The 22,972-nt window shown below is 48.7% G+C and overlaps 1 protein-coding gene across 2 annotated transcripts in view; it reads right to left on the reverse strand.

Annotated features, from left to right (window-relative positions):
- Positions 1-226: 226 nt before the first annotated feature.
- The window catches only part of LOC135913807 (sodium-dependent proline transporter-like), a 61,949-nt gene continuing 39,203 nt past the window's right edge, over positions 227-22,972 (reverse strand). For both annotated transcript variants that reach the window (XM_065446504.1, XM_065446503.1), the window contains 6 exons: positions 22,200-22,328; positions 18,221-18,320; positions 12,804-12,904; positions 6,161-6,316; positions 2,614-2,900; positions 227-1,586 (listed from right to left, as the gene is read on the reverse strand). In XM_065446504.1, coding sequence (XP_065302576.1) covers positions 1,520-1,586; positions 2,614-2,900; positions 6,161-6,316; positions 12,804-12,904; positions 18,221-18,320; positions 22,200-22,328 — 840 coding nt within the window. In that variant the 3' untranslated portion in view covers positions 227-1,519. The remainder of the gene's footprint in view (positions 1,587-2,613; positions 2,901-6,160; positions 6,317-12,803; positions 12,905-18,220; positions 18,321-22,199; positions 22,329-22,972) is intronic.

The raw sequence follows: 22,972 nt of genomic DNA on the forward strand, positions 1-22,972 counted from the left end.
TCAGCATTAATAGTTTTACGAGCAGAAACGTGGTCATTTTCATTAGAGCACGTTATAAAAGCGAAATGAAGGGCGGAAGAACAAGGGGGTGAGTAGCCTAGTTACATAATGTTGTACATCGTCCATTGCTTTCGATTGCACTTGTTTGGTTAAAACACTTGGAATATTTAACAGAGATGCATTTCCGCGGAGCGCTTCCATTGAAATTGCAACCATCGACAGCGCATTTCGCGAATACAATTATCACCTTTATTCAGGCCAGTGCAGTACAACGACGGACCTGCCAGTGGCACTGACGGCCTGTGGGGCAGCACCCGGAAGCTGAGATTACCGCCCACAGCAATGCTTAAAGGCACAAAGAGAAAAAAAGCAGCAAAGTAAATGGGGAGAAATGCGATCCGCAACTGCTTTAATGTGGTATACTGCCTTTCGCACAGACCTGACTCGCAATGTTGTTGCTTTCCAACAGTGGCAGACGCAGAGCATAGACTTGTGATAACTAAGGTGTATAAGTAATGGCGCTGTACACTGTTGGCAGTATTAAAATGGTTACATATGCTTGCGGCAGTTTTTACTCACCAATTTGCCACTATCCGATTTCAACGCAGATGCTCATTTCGTCGACTGTGCGTCGTATTTAGACGTGTTCATGTGTGGCATCTCACTTTGGCTGTGTTGGTTTTTATTGTCTTTGCTTTTGGTTTTCAATATGCCTATGTTTATACTTGGTGTTGCTGTTTATAGACACACTGTAGTTCCAACCTCCTCTAAGTTCGCCTTCGATCCCGTCATACCAACGCACAACAAACGACAAATAAGGCCGGCGCATCCTGCGCGAGCTGCAGCACATTGGTGGCGATTTCTGCCGCTGTACAAAAGACAACCTACGAACTGCATACGCTTGATAAATTCATTTTGCTCACTCAATAATGAAGGAAAAGATACACTCAAGGGCAGTTCCTGATAGGGCATGTAAACAGTTTTACATATAAACAAAATCAAGTTAGTTTCCAGCCTTTCTGGAGCAATACCTGCGTAAAAGGAAGGTGTAGGGCGCCAATATCATCGGTAAACGCACGTTCGTCCAAGTGTTCTCCAAGTGCACCCTCACGGAAGACACGCACGCACAATACTCGATTGAGCCGCTGAACGTGTGGTGACGTAGTTTTCCAGTGACAGGGTAAAGCACCACACTAGCAGGGCGGGTGCCCTGCTGGCATCCCGACCTGCCTGTATATGCACGCATTCAGTGAATTGTCCACATATAAAAAAGTATTAAAAGCGCATACAGCTTCCGAACTCTAGAAAGCAGCTGTGGCTCGGTGCAATTACAGTTTTTCAGCAGTATTAAAGCGATCGCTCTAAAGTTTCTCAGTTGAGACCAATGTGCCACAGCACGCCCTGACAAGACACAGAGTTCGAAGCGGTTCGGAAGCAGCGCACATGCTACAGGTGGGAAGGTCAGGGAGCCGCACAATCGTAGTTGAAGGTCCGGAAGCTATGAGGCGAGGAAATTGTGTCATTGCAGTTGCCGGCGTTCAGCTACACTGGGGGTGCCTCCGGTGGCTTGGCTCTCCCGTTGAGGGCTGGAAAATGTACAAGCTTTATTTTAGAACAACTCTGCTTGAGCGAGCGTGCTGGCGAAAACACCGGGACCAAAAATAGACACGGCGAATGAATGTCACCAAGGGAATACGTCTTGTGCGTGCTGTAAGTGCGCTTTAGTGTGCGTGCGTGCGTGCGTGCATGCGTGTTTGCGTGCGTGCGTGCGTGCGCGCGCGTGTGTGCCTGCGATACCAGTCAGCCTGCTCTGTTCGAACATACCAGCGCAGAAGCGTAGATTCAGTTCAGTGCTCGACATGCATGCCAATGACCGCGATGAACTCGTGCTAACCGTGGTCACCATTCGATTTGTGATTACCTCCTTGAATATGATCATTATCAAGTTTAAGAAGCACAAAATGAGTGCACAATATGGTCTACAAGGTATTGCGGATAATCGTAGAATGAACTGTGTTTGCAAGGTGTCACGACGAACTTTAAGTCCGCAAGGTTTTTGTAAAAGCTTTTGTCACTTTTGAGCCCGTGGTAAGGTGGAAGGTGCGTTAGAATCAAAGAAAACTCCACGATAAGAATGATAGGTTAATTCGAGCAATACAGAGCACAGAGTTGCACCAGGTCTACCCCAATGAAGTAGCAAATGTGAATTTGCCTAGAGGCAAACACAAGTAAATGAGCCTCACGCTCATTGTAGGAATGCACCAAAGTTTCTAGTACAAATTTGTAACGAACGACAGTTCCTACTATAAAAGACTCCGTTATGGGAGAGGGCGAATACAAGGGAAAACGCTCTCGAGCAACCAAACAAAAGGTTCATACTTTACCACCTGTGGAACTAGCGGGCAACCAGCGGACCATAATAGGTGGACGAAAGCAAAAATAGTAACAATAACACGGTAATTTCTGCCACGAACCTGTCGCACGCCACTTATGAGAGCCTCTATTGTTCTGACCAGGAAATCGCGAAAGCACATTTCTGAGCGCTCATCTTGTATTTCCCTGTTCCAAAATGTTGCACGCTATTTCGATCGCAATCCATCCATCAACCCTTACGTGGCCCGGAAAAACAGTCTGGGAGGCTTGGTGCTCGGTGGGGTGCTGGCAGCTGCTGGCACGGCTCCAGCGGTGGCGCGGCTTTCATCCGGATGCGGCGACAGCGTGGACGACGTGGAAGGCAGAGGCGCCGTTTTGTTTAGAGCAGGTTCGTCCTTCGCCGCCATCCAGCCTGCGGACCAGTCTCTGGCGCCCTCGCGCTGCAGCCTCTCCACGTACTGGCAGTCAGCGTGGGCGTCCGGGTTCGGGCCCCAGCGCACAGATGGCATCAGGCACATCGAGGGCTCCTGACACACGCACAGGCAAGTCAGGCGCACACTTGACTTGGAGCGTTAATATCAATAAGGAAGATGATAGGTCGAGAGAAGGGGGAGATAATGTGTTATCTAGAACATGGCGGCTTTGACCTGTTTTCGGCTCTGCAATTCCTGCGCCACATGGAAAAAAGTTCGCTTGCCAGCCTTGGCAAGCGAATTCTCGGTGAAGCCGTTCGCTTCGCTTTTCCCTAACACGTGACCTCTGAGAATCGTCTCGTCTGCCGAGAATGTTTGGTTCGGCTCTGGTAGCTCTTAACTTTTGCACACTTGTGCGACTGCCCGGCCCACTAAAACTTCTTTCTCGTATTTACCCGACACAAAAGTCCTCAGAGAAATATCTGGAGTCTTTCGCTGGGGGTTTTTGCTAAGGAAACCTACCTTTGCTAAGGTACCACGGAGAACAACGCGCTTTGCTCCTTTTTATGAAACTTCCGTCCAAGCGGCATCATAGCGGCTGAAACAGTGTTTGTAACGGCAAAGCTGCAGTTTGTTGTCGCCAGTGGTTGTCCCGTGTCGCTGGGGCTCACGTAACACAAGGTTTGCCACTTCGCGATGCGCCTTCAGCGCTCACTACTTTGACAGCGACACTACAGTCAGTAGCCGGGCCGTCGACGGTTGGAGCCCATCTTTACAATACTTGCCACATTGGCTAGCTCTGCAAATGCGCCGCCCAGCCGAATTTTAGCACAACCTGCAAATGGATATTTTACAATAAAACCAATTGGCAATAACAACGTGTCATTATTCATAGGACTGCGCCTGCTAGAGCGAGATCTACCTAAACCCCTCTCTCTCCACCTTCCCCCGCATGCGCGCCGGGTTGCTCCGCTCCGGTTAGCAGGAACCCTTCATGCCAGACCTGGTGGTGAAGCGCAGGAAAGAACAACATGTTCTGCAGAATTCGAAAGGTGGAAAAGTATGTAACACTGGGTTGTGACAGACGCCAAGACGTACTTGCGAAACGCCTTTGTTTCATCGGCTGCGTTCTGGCAGCGTCCCAGCCACCACGACTGCTCGCGACATGGTATCGCGTGAATGTATGCCAAATTAAACAGCCTTGCACATGCACGGAAAAACACTCAAGTACAAGTGCAGCAGTCCCAATCGCGGCGCATTCATGCACTTGCGCACGTTCGATGCAGCGCTGCAAACCGTATTTGGAAGAAAAAAAGAAAAAGAAGTCTGTCGAATACACCAATCGAACCGAGGACCTCGCGGTCATGAGCACAGTACGCCACGAAACACGAAAATGGAGCGTATTACGGAGTATTTATCCACTGTCGCCTAGTGCACCTTGGTTAAAGAAAAGCAGAGCAAAGCGCCTCCCGCTCCGTAGTACCTATTGGGGTGAAGGACTTACGCACTCACCATCTATCGGACGCACCTCCCTTGCGTAGTATGAGGGATCATGCGGCGCGCTCCTCATAGGTTTCGCTTACGGCGCTCAATAAGAACACCACGCTGCCGCCCTCCTGGACATTTCTGCAAGTATTCTCAAAATGGAAATTTAGTGTCAAAATAATAATCTTGTGCAAACTGAAAGCACAGAATCGTTTACGGACGCTATATGTTAACTGAATACGTACAGCAAACGCCACTTCGCGCGGTAGACGCGATGGGGTTTCCCCAACCGGCTTCTTGCGTGAAAGGTAGGCAAACGATGAGAGAAAACTATGTGAAACATGTTCTTTTAGTGGGCTGTCTGTATAACCGAATAGAGCATAAGAGAATGAAGCCTCAATGCAGCGATCGCACGGGTTCGCAGCGACCACCTGCACGTCTGCATGCATGTCCGCACACAATGTTCTGCTTTCGCGACGGGCGCGTTTTCGCACCATGCTGTGAGCTTTAGGGCGCAGAATATTAGTAGTACAGTACACAAGCAACCATTGTTGCATGGACGCTATCAGAGCTCTTCAAAAATAATTTCGTTATAGAGACTTCCACGCCTACGGCGACTGTGAGGTGCGGTAGCGACGGTTCAATATTCTTTTTTCTAAACTCTTGGACGTTTCAATATTGTTTCTCAACTTGCGTCGCACTGTATGTTTATCGGTATTCTCTGCGGGCGATTTCGCGCTGCTGCTTTTTCAGAATCCAGTGCGTTAATTCATAACACAAACATGACCGTATGCCATGCCTTTTTTTTATGTGCTTCTTACCACTCCATTTCCATTTCAGTGAACTTGCCAGTACCTAGCATCAACAAGTTCATAGGCAAACTGTCATGACATTAGCCGGGCAGCGAGCGCGGGCGTGCTCTCACTGCGCGTTTTCTGCTACTCCCGAACATCGCAGTCCCGGCGCCGTAGCAGAAATCTTCCTCGCGTCTGTGCTTCCTGAGTACCCGAGTTGTAGCCGATAGCTGTTTTCCTGTTTTAAGTTTCGCGAGCCAAGCTTCACACAGCGCCTTATCCTGCGGCTATGTGTGAAAAAGGCTGACACCGGGCTCCATTGGGTACGTACCGCACTGCGACACCGAACAGTAGCCTACCATGCTGCACGCATCCAAAGGCAGCCACTACCTATTATAGTACTTTCAGATGTTGTCAAGCAGACGCCCAAGGCGAGAAAGCCGCACCACTTAATCAGAAACTGCAGCGCAGGTATGGCTTTAAACTTTCGTTTTCAGCTCGCTTCGGCGCTTCCGAAGCCGCGCCCACGTGGCCGCTGTGTCAACGTGATCCCTCATGCCACGTCACGCCGTGGGTGGCGCCAGCTTTTCTAGTGGTGGAGCTCGCCCCCAATAGGGAAAGGCAGTTTTCGAGAAGCAAAAGTCCCCAGATATCTCTTTCACAAATCACGCATGCGTCGGGCAAATACGAAAAAGAAGCCCTCGTGCCCTGCTCTAGCCGTAACTGTAGAGCAAGTGGACTAAAACCTACCACGTGCTCCGAGGTGACGATTGCGTGCTGGGACCATACCTTTGACTTCAATCGTGTGGTGCGATGCTCTCCCCTAATTATTTCCTTGTTGCATGCACCGACTCAAACAGCATGCAAAAGCGTCGCCTTCGCGATCTGTTTTTGTTACTCCTGGGAACAGTCGCAGGCCGCTGTATTTGGACACCACCTATTCAAACGATTTTAGTAGTTTTCACATTTCACTTTTCACATCATTTAGTTGCTTTTCGGACCCACTTAATCGATAACACTTGCCATGTATCACGACTTTTCTTAGATATTAGTTCAGCGTCCGCAAATGCTCGTTCCTGTTTTGAGCGGTCTCACCCATCTACTCGACACGAATGAGGCCACGGCGTAGGCTGGCACAAAGCCAAAACCCGCCAGAGCCAAGCCAAGGACCAAGTCTTTCACCCAGGCAGGGTAGATGTATTCGTGGTACGACGAGCCTGGTTTGTACAGCATGGTTGACAGTGCCAGTGCCTGTGAAAAAAAGAAGTCGCAGTTTTGCCCGAAAGGCGAAGCATCGATTGCAATAGCAAATTAGCAGACAGCCACACGAAGTAATGAAAGCACTTTTGTAGGCCGTATCAGCTTTAAACATTCGCCTGCTCACTAAATATACAAGAATGGTATCAGTGCGCAGAGCAACCATGAACACATCATACTCGATGACCGCGGACACTCGCTGTCAAAACGCTGTCATGAGGAAACGCGGCAGCAGCAGCGAGTGAAGTGGTCTTCGGGATGTTTATTGCTTCAATGAAAATTGAGCGCCGAGAACACGCAGCACGCACAAAACTACGAGCCGCCTACGCGCCTAGACTCTGGCCCCAAAGCCGATCGCTCTCAACGTATACGGCCGCGCGACCGCACACGACCGCGAGCAGCCGCCGCGTGCTCAGTTGCATACGGAGCAGGACGCCGCCCCCCACCCTCCTCCCCCTCTTTCTCGCATCGTTGTGTGCCTCGCGCGCGACGGAAGGCGGCTTGCTTCCTCTGCGCTTTCGTCGCTTTCGCGAGGGCGAGACTGAGACGCGATCGTCGGCTCCCCTCGCACGCTTTCACTTGCGCATACAGCGCAAGGCGCCCGGCGACGGTGTTTTCGCCCTTGGACTTCACACAGAACCTCACGGCGACGGCATAAATGCGTTTGGAATGTCCATATAATTGAAAACGATGTCTATGGGTGCGAGCTGCACAGCGGTCACGTACGAGGGAACGGTTAGGTTCTATTGCCCGCAGGGACTATATACCCTAGTATATCTTTTGAGTACCTAAATATGCATTTCCTTTTTGTCATTTCAACATCCTATCTATTCAGCGTCCAGAGACAAGGTAACAGAGTGTGTAATGCTCGAAACGCCCAGAAATGTATCAATGGTGCTTTTTTTTTTACTTTGGTCTAATTCATATGGCATTTAAAAAGGCCCTTCAGCATTCATCAAGCTTGATACATAAGTACATTTAAGGGGTAGATCATGGTTTGTCACCACGCTGGCGAAGTTTTGAACCATACGCGCAGCCCATGGTGCTCCTAAGCATAAAGGGAAGCCAGTGCACTTCCTCTTACAACAGTGGCCTTCTACGTCAGCTGACAACCCACCCGAACTTTCAAAAATGGGGGTTCCTAAAGTACCGAAAGGTAACCTCTCGTATGTTTCGAAATGTTGGTAAGTTCATAACGTGAGAACGAGAACACACAGCACGCCAAAAGGCAGAAGTTTTGGAAAATTCTGGTAATAATAATCATTAGCATACTGGATTAACCACCGTGCCTGCAGCTTCCGTTGACTAGCGCCACAGTTTTCTCCAGTAACTTGCATTGGAAACTATATCGCGCGAAAAATTTGCGGAGGCAACATGCAGTGACGCAGCACGCGAGACAACTGCTGATACGCAGGAGTAATGATGCCCTGGAAAATACACAGCTTGTGAAAAGAATTGGCGGAACCCACCCACTGTGGGAGTCGATGTAAGCGAAGCTTTGTATGCTGTTTGCTTTGATTGACGATAATTAGCGGTGATTTTGGCGGTGAATGTGTAATTTCTGCAGCGTTTAGTCCACTGCGAGAGTGGTGAGTTGATGCAAAACGTTACCTAGCGTGCGCCACTGCTGTTTGTGTGCGTAGTCTGCAACGTGTTTAGCTGCGCAGCTAAGACGCTCCCTGCTCCGTGCGGCGCTTCTTTCGGGCGTGAATGTCTTCGACGCTGAGTGCACGCTTTGGAGCCATTTTGCTAGCGCGTGTCTACATGTTCCTTCTGCATGCGTGATGAGCACGCTGTTGAGACGCCAGTTCAAAGCGCCTTCTTCAGGCTATGGACGATTGTGACGTTTACGTTTTCGCAGCACAGCGCGCTACCTCTACGAGCTGCGTTTTTGTCGCATAGGAAAGCAAGCACAGCACGTGCGATACACACACATTGTGAAATGCGCATGCCGGCTGGCGCGGCAGCGCTAGCCGGGATGCGCGCAGGCGAGCGCCATATGATGGTATTGCGAGGAACCTAGCTGCACGCGCGGCAAGACCATGAAAGCAGCAACCGGAAAGTCGGGAGAAGAGGCAAAGAAAGCTTCACGTTAAAATTTACCGACGATCACGATACTCCCTAATGCGACACTGTAGGGGAGCTCTACACGTGTTTTTATTTCGCGACATATTGGCTGGCGCGGACAATCTGTCTCGTGCGGCACGTTGCAAACGGAGCGAAGTGTGGCGCGACTGCCGCGCTATTTGGGAGATTGCGAGAGGCAGCACGTGAGAAACGCGTGGGCGCAAGTCACAGCAGCCCCCGCAGACAGACCCCGTTCATGCAGCGCTTTGTTTCCGTATATGGTATCGGTGGCGTCTTTGGTGCATGAACAGACGACGCGCTCTCCTCTGGCGCCATCCCGTAGCCAATGTCGCCGCATGCAGAGCGCGTCTTGAGCAGCACTACGCTCTTCTCACGATTTCGTCATACCCTTTTCCTCCACTTGCCTCCTCGCGCTCTCTTCGCTATCGCCGTCCTTAATTCCCCGCTGCGCTCTGCATTCGCTCTTTCATCCTTCGCTGTGCTCGTTCGCCCGGTTACACCGAGGACGCCGTGGGACGCCGAGGGACACCGACGCTGACGCTCGCCGCAGAAAAGGGCACCTAGGGGTTAATAATATATGGGGTTTTACGTGCCAAAACCACTTTCTGATTATGAGGCACGCCGTAGTGGAGGACTCCGGAAATTTTGACCACCTGGGGTTCTTTAACGTGCACCTAAATCTAAGTACACGGGTGTTTTCGCATTTCGCCCCCATCGAAATGCGGCCGCCGTGGCCGGGATTCGATCCCGCGACCTCGTGCTCAGCAGCCTAACACCATAGCCACTGAGCCACCACGGCGGGTACCTAGGGGTTGTGCTCTAAAATAGCGGAGTTGCAGTGATAGCGACAACAGAGTTACAGGCAACACACCTTTACGATACACGAGATGAAACCGACGGAAAAGTGTCGGCGCCCAAATGAAAGGGTGAGACGTATTTATCTTCACGTTTACCGCCAATTCCGTTCAGACACGACGTAGCACAGCACACATGTGCATGTGCCACGTTGCGGTTTCACACTGCTGATCAGCAGGAGCGCGAATATGTGCGCGCACAGTGCTCAGGCGCTGTGGCGAAGCAGGCATTATGCCTGCACTGTAGCGAAGCACTGTGCCGAATACTGGACAAGCCGAAGCGGCCCAGGCTTCGGCTTGGCCGCAGTCATTCCGCTTCGTCGCTTTTGCATCCAAAACACACTCCCGAGTCTGTGGACACCTTCCAATTTCTGCCATACGCCGTCGATACTACAGCATCAAGACGAGGATGGCGGCGCCGCGGCGAGAATGCGCACCGAGTGTCCATATAGTTGCTGTCGCAATAAAACGGCACTTCCAACTCTCTTAAGAACCTCGCTCTTCTGACAGAAAGCTAGGGGCTGTTAACGATTCAAGCTCGTGTGCACCTTAGTGAAGCTTCACACACGCTTTTTAGCGCCCCAGCTACGCCTCGCTATTTCTAATGAGACAGCACTATAGGGGAACTTCACCCAGCTCACCCAGTATGGAGGTAATGTCGGCCGGCTAAAATATGCAGGCCGATCGCGAGGACTGCTGTCTGACACAGTCTCGATGCGCTAGCTGTCAAGAGGGAATACTGCAAGAAGCTGGCCCTTGACGCACGTGCGAAACGTTTCAAAGGGCGATACTATCACGAGAAAGGCATGCGTGCGGTCGCGGCCTAATTGAATTGAATGGAATTGAGTTTATTTGCAGCAATGTTGCGGAAGACCAGGAGTAAAACCTGTTTAAACAGCTTGAAAAGACCTGGCCACCCTGTGCACACATTGGCATGGTTTGAGCATTGCGCTGCAGGACAGGAAGACAGAGGAGGTTCGATGCCACCATCGGTCACACATTTCTTATAGGAGGGTGTTACGCACTACGCAGGGAATCCAACAGAACCCTCGAGGTGTGTTGAGCGTACGCGATTGCGTCATCGTGTGCGCGAAAACGCGAAAAACGATACGAGGCTTCGAAAAGTCACCTTGGTGAATAAGGATGTGCAAGGTCGCCCGTGACGCAGGCTCGCGCAGCTGTCCAGCCGTCACAACGTGAGTTTTCTGTCGCGTATACGTTGAGAGTTAGCGGTGCCAATTCCTGGTCTAGTTCGTGACCTGGAAACACACCGTGCCTGGAAATGAGTCGCGCAATTGAAGGACCGAGACGAGGAGGAGGCGGTTGTTCGCGCGTTGCGGCCTATCCCGTCGCTGCTGAAATGTTGCTCTCGAACAGCTTCGTCAGGGTCTGAACTCGCATTAGAGGGTAGTATAGGGAGTGCCACCGGTATTCCATTGGCGCGCCGCAAAAGAACTAAGATGCAGCTCTGCTGCACCGCCCTCGCGTAGGATGACGGGGAGAGTTGAGTAAGAAATGAGGATGAATAGTCATTAGTAAGTCAAGCCAAGAAATTGACATAGGAGGTCAGAAGTGCACAAGCGCTAATGTTCAACAAATGTTTAATGGAAACACGACAGGGAATATCTGTGCGGGAGGTTAACAAGATTTGTATTGTATTGTATTGGGTTTTATGGCGCATAAGCAACTCAGGCTATCATGCGCCAAACACATGGTATAATTTATTTCAAAAATTGTGTATCCTCAGCGAAGGTCCTTGTGCGAACAGGGGGAGGTTAACAGGAAATATGCGTGTCCAGCAGCCAAGGCCTTATTACAATTACGAGAAATCGGCCACAAGGAAAAAACATAGGTAAAGCCATGGCGACATACGCACAGTTTATATCTTGCCAATAAAAACCTGCACAAAGTTTTCGCTTGAGGCTCCTCTGTCCGTGTCTTGGTATGCTTTATTACTTTTGCCGTGTGCCAACCCGCCCAGTGTACTTTAAACCTTGCCCGATTAGTAACTCTATTACAATTATTTAATTTAAAAACATTCTTTTTAGTATAGATCCCTCGGAATGCACTGCACACACTCCGATGCGTTCCATGGAGATCAGAGAGTTTCGAGAGTTCAAACGCAGTCTTTATGCTTTTATTGCGAGAACAATTACGCGGAACCCTGAAGGCGCGTTTCCTAAGTCGCCGTTGGCAGCGCCGTCGGCCCCAGGGTTTCCTACAATCACTAGAAAGAACTATGGCGCTGCGATCGTTCAGCCACCATGGGAATAGTGGGTAGTACAGGTATTTGTCTGATCTTTGTGCTTGGAGCTTCAGACGTTCGTGTGGCTTTGTTTGTTATGCTTTCTCGGGGCCTAAATTGGCCTAACTTACAAAGCAATGTACACCTTTCTTGTAACGCAGTGGGTAATAAGACTACACGCACACATAATCGCTGCTAACTGCAGCGGTTCCGCTTGTCCATGCTCCCCTGGCGTAATGCTTTCAAAATCGGGCTTCTGTGCTAGAGGACGTGTTTGAATGTTGCCATCGGACAATTTTATAAACGTATATTCTAATACTTATAACGGAGTACTTTCTTCAAAATGATCGCTTCACGAAGTCACGAAGCCAATTGAAGCCTGAAGGACGAAGTCTAGGTAAATCCATGTACTTCCCATCATTCCCACGCAGCTCTGGCGCTGGCGCTCACGATGACACTGGTGCCATATAGTAGTTCCCTCTATCAATTGTACGAACTCTATAGTCGGACCCATCGTGCTGTCACGGTATCGGTGCGCATGCGCGGTCCGCGCGTCGAGGGTTAGAAGATCTCCACAGACGCGAGAGAAGCGCAGTGCCTTTAGCGGGATGAAAAACAAGGAATCCGAGCGGACGCACCTGCATGCATCTCCCCATCGACTCTGCAGCGGAGCCGGGGTAGAGTTATGTCCCCCACTATTGGTCATGAGCATCGCGTTGTCAATTGGTCGTCCCGGACTGTCCGGGACTGCCGAAGACGCTGCGTGCGCAACGCTCATTGGTTGAGAGCACCGCTTCGGGCAGATCTTGATTGTCAGGGACTCATAATCTAGGAAGACCATTAGCGTTCCCGCTTAGCAGCTCTGTACGTGTAACACCGTAGTGCATACACCCAGTCGCCCAAGCTGAACGTACACTGCCCTTCGGGCTACAAATGCTGACAAAAGCTCAAACCATTCAATGACTTCGTGCATCACTGAGGCGCGATGCCTGCAACGCCGGTAGGGGGCGCCCATCATGCTAGCATTGTGAGACGCCTAATAGCTGTCAAGGCACGGTTTCTTCTGCACCTCAGCAGTCACCTCACGTGCTGTGTCGCGCCGACATACCACCCTCGAGTATTTCGAAAACGCCGTCTGTCTGAGGAACGCGCCGTGAACCATTGCTATAGCTTTTCAGTGATTCGTCCTTTGGGTGAAACTGCTCAATTTTTTTTTGTCTACATTTGTCCCAACCCTGCAACTGTGCTCTCGAAATTAGTTAATAACAATAATAAACATATGGGCTTTACTCACCGTGAGCGAGATTGGCAGCACCGTGGTCCAGACAGTGCGCAGGACGATGTTGGGCGTCATGTTCGTCATGGTCTGGGCGTCGATGATCAGGCGACGCACACCTGACAGTAAGGGACCAGTGTTGGTAACTTGTTGAAAAAGTTGCTAACGGCGTATAGCGAGTTGTGAGTCACCTTAAAAGGCGCTTCACCAAGCCACATAGCAATTGTTACGTGCCCTCTAAGGTGTGTTCTACCGCAAGAATTTTCATTAGTAGCAGAAATTCATTAGTAGCAGAAATAGAAATATTTGAAGTGCCGCAAACCCATTATTTTAGGAGGCGAGCGTCAGTGCCAACATAGACAGTCTCTCCACTTGCCCCGTCTAGCCTACGAAACCAAAATTCCTTCCCTGCATTCTCCCATACCGGAGCCGCAGGATCCGGTGACAAATACGTCATGGGCCCCGCCTTCTTTCTTATCTCCCTCCTCTCCCTCCCTCCCACGTTGTTGCTGAGGGGCGCACTTCTGGTGACGGTCTCGCGCGCGAGCTGTTGCGTTTGTCTCGCATCGCGCAGCGGACGATTTTGCGCGATCTGCACGAGAACACCTGTTAGCGCTATAAGTCAGTGCCACAATCACGAGCGCTCAGGCGTTAGAAGACGAAAGAGAATGAGCGCGGCGCTGGAATACCGTAGGAAATGACATAGTTTCGTTCTGTGCGCCTGCGGCTGCACGACGTGGGAAGAAGCGGACGAAACGCAAGTACGTCTCTCTTTCTATGGTACGAATTAAAACAAAAACACGCACACATTTGGTCTGTATGTTTTCTTATTTCTCTAAACGTTAGTTCCTCAATTTAAGCAACAGCTTAAGCAAATAACTGATCTTGCCTTGAACTATTCTCAACGTCACGCGTCACTATGAGTGACGTCATGGCACACCTAGGCGCACTTGCGCGATTGCCGTTGACTCTTGCGCTGGGAAGGCGGCGCACGCGAGGAGAAGGGCAAGCGGTGTTTGGCATGAACCTTGCGCTCTTTCCGCGGTGCGTATAGGGATATAATGCTTAGTAGACAGGATCATTAGCGCGTATTGTATGCACTTGTCAGCTCAATATGGCTGGACCTGATGACGAGAACTTTGCCTTCTTGGAATCTTAGTAAGATTTGAGGCATCTTGTGTCTTGATGACGCAAATAGCCAGTAAATTGCCTTGATCAACGTACTCAAGAATAGGTCTAACACCGTTATGCCATTTGATGCCGAAGTGGAGATAGACACTGTCATCGGACGAGGAGTAAAGGGGACGCGACGAACCTTTCCTCCTCTCTGGCTTGTTCGAACCGGCACGACAATGTGTCGCCGGTCGCGTGCTGCGGAACGATATTTGCAGATGCCCGTCCTCCGTGAAATTCACGTGATGTCAGCTCATACGAGTTCCTCGAAGAACTATTGTGTAGCCTTTCGGTGCAGCGGTAACTACAGTATGGTGTCAGATGGCTTTGAGAATTCCCAGAAAACTGAGCCAACCACGCATCCTGAATCGATAGAACGTTTGATTGAGTAAGTTGGGAAAAGCCGGGCAACGTTAGTGCAGCTTCCGGTGCGAAAACCAAATTGGCACGTCTTCAGTAAATTAAATTTTTGTGGGTATTCAAGCGTTTTACAATTTTTGATCACTTTACTAATTGAAGAATGGATACACGTGGGACGATAAATGGAAACTGACAGCCTATCACCCTTCTCAAATACCGGAATGACTTTAGCTATTTCATAGAATTAAGAAACATTTTGTTTTGGAACGCAAGATTTATACTTAGAGAAATTGGTTCACAAATGACATACACTACAAGTTTTGAGCGCGTGCAGAAATGTTATTTGTTCAGACGTGGTCGGCTTAATATTTTTTTTATTATTCATGGCATTTAAGCCATGTAATTTAAACTAAAAGTGGGTTTTCCCGTTGGCAACACGTCAGCATGCTAAAAAAAATTACTCGAAATACAACTGAGTTGTCTTGAAGTGGCTCTCACGCGGACATGAGCGTGACAGGGCAATCTGATCCCAACAAGCCGCCTCGTTTCGGTTCTGTCACATCCATGTAAATACGCCGAACATCTGTGATTGGAATCGCGCGCTGAATTTCATCCTTGGTTCGAGAGCTAGCAACCCAAGCAGTATCGTTTAAATCTGCAACTCTGGCTATGTTGCGTTCTGCAGAACGGTGCCGTAAGACCGTCAAACACATAGACGGGGAAATCTATGTCACGAGAGATGTTTTTTGCGCACGTACACGTTTTTAGACATGGCCTATTCCTTTCCATGCGTCGTCGTTGTCCAAAACGACGTACTGCCAATGCATCACCGCAAGAGGCCCCTACAAACCTGTGCATGTTAAGATAAAAGGAGGGGGGGGCGGAAGAAAGGAGAAAGGCAAGAAGGTTAACCAGAATAGGAGACGTGTTTGCTACCCTACACTTTGGGAAAGGGTGAAGGGGACCCAGAAAGGTGAGACGTAAGTGGAGAGAGAGAGAGAGAGAGGGAGGGAGGGAGGGAGGGAGGGAGGGAGGGAGGGAGGGAGGGAGGGAGGGAGGGAGGGAGGGAGGGAGGGAGAGGACCGAAATCCGATCACCGCCGTTCCCAATCACGGCACACTACGACAGCAAAGGATCACGTGCGGCAAAATGGACACCAATCCAGGCTACAGTCGGTTGCGTAGGTCTGCTATTCTTGAAAACTGGAGCAGAGCCTTGGATGGCTGACGAGGTGGGCATTCTAAAATGGTTTGTTTTGATGATGGTTTGAGCGCAGTTGCGAGCGATCGTCACTGTATAGTGTAGCCAGGACAGCCACACAGAGCGTGTTGAAGAGTCTTTCCTGGAAGACATTCACCACACTATATTTCGGAAAGAAAATGAGTGGCTTTTTGGTTGTTTGTACAATAGTTCTAGCCGGTGTAGAACGATATGATGACTTTAGGTTTCATGTTTTTTTATAATATGAATCGCTGTCCTCCGCGAAGAACGGTTCGAAACGTTTATGGTGGGAGGATGTCGACATCAATATTAAAGTCAATTTTTCCGCTTTGCAAGCGTTGCTCGTTCATGAGATCTTGATCAGGTTCTGTCACGTCATGGAACGTGAAATTCGACGTTTCCTTTTGTCAGGAAGAAGTACATCCAGACGAGCATCTTGACTCCGCTGATGTGCGGTTCTACTCGTATACAGGAAGTTCCTCCTATGTACGTTTACGCAGACCCACGAAAAAACATCAAATTACGAAAATTTATTCTAATATGCTATTCTAAATTTATTAATATTTATTATTAATATTAATTGATTAATATTATTTATTAATATTATTATTATTTATTAATATTAATTTATTTATTAATATTAATTTTTAATATGCTATTCTAAATTTATTCTACCTCGAGGGCAAGCCGATACCGGAAAAGACGCTCATCAGAATCCTGGGGATGTGGATACAGTCAAACCAACGCTGCACCCACACCCTCGCCCTACTCAAGGCATCCACCCTACAAGTGGCCCGCATGATCACGCGCATCTCACACAGACGCCACGGCATGCGAGAGGAGGACACACTCAAGCTGGTCACAAGCTTGGTTGTCAGGCGAGTGGCATACAGCCTCCCATACTACAATCCCATCAAGAGTGAGGTACAACAGGCGGACGCGATTCTACGCAAAGCCTACAAAACCGCACTCCACCTTCCCCAGAACACCTCAACCGAAAAGCTCCTAGCCTTAGGACTACACAACGCCTTCGACGAATTGAAAGAGGCGCAACTAGTCTCCCAACAACGCAGACTACAGCAGACCCCATCTGGCAGGGAGCTCCTGAAGAAACTAGGCTGCGCCGATCAACTGCAAGAGATCCAGAGGACCGAAACAATTCCGGACGAGTATCGCAACACTCTAAAAGTAGCACCCATACCCCGGAACATGGATCCCAACCTGCACAAAGCACGCAGAGAAGCGAGGGCTGAATACCTACAAAAAACACTAGCACCCCAAGAAACGACGGTATATGTGGACGCAGCCACATACGCCAGAGCAGCGGGGCAGAGCAACAGCAACGCGGTAGCAACGGTGATTGATTCGAACCTACGCGAGATCACCAGCGCATCACTACAAGGCTGTACGATAATCGAGGCTGAAGAAGCGGCCGTCGCTCTAGCGGCAGCGGAGGGATATCGTTCTAAACGGTCTTTAACAATCCTTACAGACTCGCAAACAGCGTGCCGCAACTACCTACGCGGCAGAATAGGGCACGGAGCGCTCCGCATACTCCGCTCCGGAGACCACATAACACAACGACAAACAAAAGAAGAACCAATTAGGCATACAATAGTATGGACGCCGGGACACACGGGAGTCGCAGGGAACCAAGAGGCGGACAGGATAGCTCGAGGGCACACTTATTACCGAGCATCCCACGTAGGCGACCTCGAGGAGACCGAACCTGTACCCCAAGACTATTCGGCGATACTAAATTACTACAAGGGCTGCAGAAAGCGGTATCCACCACCGCACAGCTCCCTTAGCAGAGAGGACTCTGTCGCGTGGAGGCAGCTACAAACGGGCTCTTACCCGAACCTACACGTACTCAGCAAAATTTATCCGACACAATACAATGACAAATGCCCCTGGTGCCACGAAACACCCACGCTGTATCACATAACGTGGGCATGCCAGAAGATAGACGTGGCACCCGTTATACCAAGCCCGAGTGCGGAACAATGGGAGGGAGTGCTCTCCAGCGATCGCCAGGTCGACCAAGAAGGTCTGATTCGGCGAGCACAACTGGCAGCAGCATCCAGCGGAGCCCTGGACTAAGGGCAACCGACCGTTGTGTTAGAAGATGGACGATTCCATCTGAAGACCGCAGAAGACCAGCGAATCTAGAGCTGATAAAGTTTTTCACTCACTTTTTCACTCTAATATGCTATACACTAACGACGTAGGAAGCTACACTTCCGCGCTATGCATGAGGATAGAATTGCGCCCAACGAACAGCCAATTGATTGATTGATTGATTGATTGATTGATTGATTGATTGATTGATTGATTGATTGATTGATTGATTGATTGATTGATTGATTGATTGATTGTCAATTCATCGACTGGGTCCGACTTCCGAAAGTAACGATGTTAACAAGTAACAATATATACGCAGTAGTGCAAGGTGCGAATTATTCTTGCGACCCGTTAAATATAAGTACATGAACGTTCTTGCATTTCGCCTTCTTCAAAATCCCTGGTTCAAAGTCCCTGGTGGTGTGGCAGTACTAAGATCATTATTTTCACAGGTAGTGTCGTTGTTTCGCCAAGCCTCATCCGCCACCCGGCGCGTCACTGAATTGCCCCCACCCAGGTGCAGACGGCCTCCGCCCCGCACGGGCGATGGCGCCTACCGTACACCCTCGTGACGACCAGCACTTCGACCAGGTTGACGAGCAAGTAGAGCGTCCCCTTGAAGTGGTCGTCCAGCAGTCCGGCCAGGTACGGCCCCGCCTGGAGGTAAGCAGCGCACATAAGAGGGTATATATATATATACATATATATATATATATATATATATATATATATATATATATATATATATATATATATATATATATATATATATATATATATGACGGTGTAGAGCACCCTTCGCTTGCAGTATTCTGAGAACTTCTGTAATATAACTGATCCGCAAAACATATCTAGGCGGCAGTTCAAACGGAGTCACAAAGTGATAATCAAGACTCTAAGCGACTGCTCCTTTGCGTATTGAGTAAATTAAGTTCTAAGCTATAGTGCCCCGAAACTGCACAGTTATGAGGGACGTTGTAATTAACGACTTTGGGTTAAACGGTGACCACTTCGGTTTGTTACACGTGCACCTACATCAAAACGCACGAGCGCTTTTATCCTTCTTTTTTTTTTTCTTTCGCTGTCATTGGAATGCTGCCGCCGCGTCTACTAGGAACGTCGTGCTCAGAAGCTGAGTGCCACTGACGCACAGTGGCGAGTTGATCCTGGAGTCTGCTACCCTTGTTTTTAATAAGTGTTGCGCTAGTTTTTTTTCCTCCACATAATCGCTTGTCAACTGTTGCTGTAGTCAACCTCCTCTCAAGGTGTGGCTTGAGATTCAGCGTATCCGGATGCTATGCCCCCGAGCTACTCTTCGCCGTGCTCCATTAAAGACGTCCGGAAAGTCATTAAGTTCATGCTGATGTGGATAACCACAACGCTTGCCGTATTTATACGAATATAGTCTTTTTTTATAATGTTACCCGAAATGAGCCATTGACGTATATTCGTGAGCAAAGCTAGGAGAGTACCGAGCTAACGGAGTTCCTCCGTAGCGCCCACGGAATCTGCAAGCGGAGATTATCCAGGTGTCTTTAAGAAATGCAGCATATCTGAAGCACTCGATAGCATCGTGCACGAAGTCATTTGGGTTGTCAAGAACGCCTGCGAAGCATCCGACAAGGACGACGTCTCTGGCAGTTGCGACGAGAATGCCGCTTGTGGCATCGAGTAGCGAGATTTGCAGCCGAGCTTACGGTAAACGAAGGTGTGTCATGTTCAAGTTTTCTCGTTTCCTAAAAAGGTGTGCTTCCACGTTTACCTATCGAATTATTATTTTTCATTTCTCGCCAAGTTCAGTATATAGGGGACGATCTACATACGTGTTCGGCCTATCTTCGAGCAAATCAGTAGTCGCCTGAAATATCGCAGCATCCTTGAGTTCCTATGCAAAACTTTTCTGAATATCACCGACGTCGGCGTTCTGAAAGAGCAAATAAAGATTCCACTCAAGGTTTCGTATATACGTCACTGTCAGGCAGTTCCAATTCTCAAATGAAATCGACCTGCATTGAACTTCTCGAGCGCAATCGAAGGACGAGACACAAACCAGAGCACTTGGTTCGAAGCTGTAGTGGGCTTCAAGATAACCTGTACAGCGGCGCTGCATCTGCGATGAATTGGATTTCCAATGCTATCGTAAACTCAACAGTGTTCGTGAGAGACTGTCTACCGCCAATACTACTTGAGGAGCTCATATTTCCACCGTGAAAATGCTTTCAGGGCTACTTCTGGGAGTATCTGCCTCCAAAACGCTATATCAGATGAGCACCGATTCCTGCCTGTCTACTCAACATATGATTAAGAAAGATGAAATGGGAAGCAGTACTACAACTTCATGCTGAACGTGTTGACATTCAAAAACAGGAATCGCTTTAGAATAGCCTTCAAGATCGGACGGTACGCGCATGTTCTCGAGGGTGCTATGGCGCGATACGGAATACTGGCCATGTGCTCCGCTTGCATTTAGGCTGGGCCGCTAATTAACTAATATTGGCAGAACTCTGAAGCTTCTAGTCGGGCACTTTCGCAAGTTTATGGTTAGGGCAGCTTAGTATAAGTAAGCCCAGGCTTAGCATCCCAAAAAGGACCTAAAATGAAAGGCAGGCGCAACACGAATTTCAAATTGCCGGTGCAGCCCCTCTCAATGTCTTGTATTTTACAGCACCGGTTCGGGGTCTAATTATTATCAGTGCATATAGCATAGCGCCTGCACTTATCAAAGAGTTCACCTGGAAACCGTCGGGTTCCAAAGGTGCGTCCTTTTGGGGCTTCCTTACGACAGAACTTTTTTGACACACCAACAACAACAAAGAAGGACAGGTCCATAGGTATAAAAATACCTTAAAATACACGATGCCACTAAGGTTCGCAAGATCTAGCAAAGAAGCGTACATGGCAGTGAATGCTGACGGACAAAGAATTGCTAAGTGAGCGCATTTCTTTTTCTGTGTAATCAAACAACTTATCACAACATAAAATGTGTACGCATAACTTCAGCTCAGAGCTATCTCTGAAGCATAGGGACCTATTAGTGAAATAGTGCGTAATAATCAAAGGCTTCTTTCATTTTCTTAAATTTCTAACATCCTACCATTCTTCGGGCCCTTAGATAAGTGCCACTGGGTATATGTGACATAACCATTCTGAGCGAATCCTCCGGAATAAGTAGACACCACTCTGTTACAAGAGCTACATAATCCCTAAACCTATCCTCATACGTGCACTTCTCTCTGCCATACACCTCTTCTCACCATTCTTCCCTGACAATGATCACACTTCTCTTTCGTCCCCGTTACCTCGCTCCGTCGACGTCTCAGAGTTTCCATCCACCTGATTTGGTCTGGGCCTAGCTTATCAGCGACGCAGTGTATGAAGATAAGCAGTGGATGACAGCCCACATTGCGCAGGATAAAAGCAAACGCAAATGCACCCAGCGCAGTTACTTTACGCGCTGTTTAATTGTCCGCTTCACAAAGGCATCACTTCGCATTTATTCTATCATGTGCAATAGGCTTGTGTTTGTTGTTGTTGTTCTACATTCTAGGATTGTTCTCGCAGGAAATGTGGAAAAGCCACTGCACATTAATACTTGGGCGGACAGGCTAAAATTGTCGTGCTTCTTCGCGCGTTCGTTTCGATAAGAAAGAAGATGCCCACGCGAGTGCCATTGCTTCGCACACAATAAAAGTAAATGTTTTCCATAAAACGAAGCTGTAAAGTAAATAAAACGTAAATTCAGCAGAAGTAATATTGTTTTATAAGTATCTAATCTTAGCTATCAGTTCACTAATCGCAATGTTCATCCTGTGTTTCCGCCTATATCCTCTCAGATTACATTGCTTGTTTTTCTGTTTGTTTTGTTTTTTGAAATCCAGGCTAACTTAGCTGCGACGCCTTGTACGCTAGATCCTACTTTGTTGTTTCACACTGTTTGCTCTGTTCATTCATGTTTTCTTTTTCTTACTTTCCTCGCATCCTGCCACCTTACGTGCTATCTGCGCTGTAGTAGATAGCACTACTTCCGCCGTACTTGCGCACTACTTTCGTCCCTTGCGCCTATAATGCGCCTATGTTAGATGTCCAGAAAATCGCGCAGCAGAATTGGTGTTGAAGAGGAAAACGGAGCGTCGTGATCTGCTACACCCTGTGGAATTGATTGATTGATTGATTGATTGATTGATTGATTGATTGATTGATTGATTGATTGATTGATTGATTGATTGATTGATTGATTGATTATTGATTGATTGATTGATTGATTGATTGATTGATTGATTGATTGATTGATTGATTGATTGATTGATTGATTGATTGATTGATTGATTGATTGATTGATTGATTGATTGATTGATTGATTGATTTTACCGCCCAAAAGGAAACAATCAAGTTACGAAAGAGACCACGCTGGAGGGCTCTGGATTACTTCCGATCACCCGTAGGGTTTTGTAACGCACAGCCGCAGCCAAGAACATGCGAGGGTTCTCGCAATGGCGCCACGACAGCTGGCCCCCCCCCCTACGCGCGCACACCCACCCCGGAGCAGAGCGGCAGGCTGAGCGCGTAGACGAGCAGGCACAGCGCCCCCCTGGCCAACACGGTCCGCTCGGCGAACGCCGGGAAGTCGACCACCAGCACCTCCAACACCACCTCCTGCATGATCACCTGCGCAGAGAGGGAGAGAGAGAGCATTCAGAGGTGAATCGTGGAGCAGAACGCTAAATCGCGCCTATTGACTCGCAGTTACGCCACGTGACTCGCAGTTACATCGCTCATTAAAGAGTGGCACATACCTAGGTTGACATAAAAGAGGGTCGTTGCAAAGCGAGACGTGCCCTGGGGCACAAACTCCCTGAGCCCTGCATATGCGCAATTGATATCCGTCGGTGGGGTTCTTACATGAGCTATCTACCGTAGGTTTCATCGTAAAGATGGATATTGTCGGATATTGCTCAAAAATATATATCATGCATTAGTCAAATAAGATCAACATGTAACATTTTAATTTTTGAAACTGCGTTAATTACGCAGCTACCTCTGCGAATTAATCCTGGTTGAGAAGGTATAAACTTGGACACTCTGATAACACACTTAACACAGGGGTGGTGGTTTGGGGGAATTAGTATTGCGTGGCGTTTTCTTGAATTGCGCTAATGTCGACAAAACATCACGTGAACATAGTGTTACTACAACCCATATTCCTTCTATCTTAGAATTCCGGTGCAGTTAAAAAAAGAGCCTGCATGCGCATATGCGAATAGACACGTGTTGCGGTATGATTTTGTTGATACGCACTAATTGTCAACTAT

Source organism: Dermacentor albipictus, chromosome 6, assembly GCF_038994185.2.
Source record: "Dermacentor albipictus isolate Rhodes 1998 colony chromosome 6, USDA_Dalb.pri_finalv2, whole genome shotgun sequence".
Taxonomy (NCBI): Eukaryota; Metazoa; Arthropoda; class Arachnida; order Ixodida; family Ixodidae; genus Dermacentor; species Dermacentor albipictus.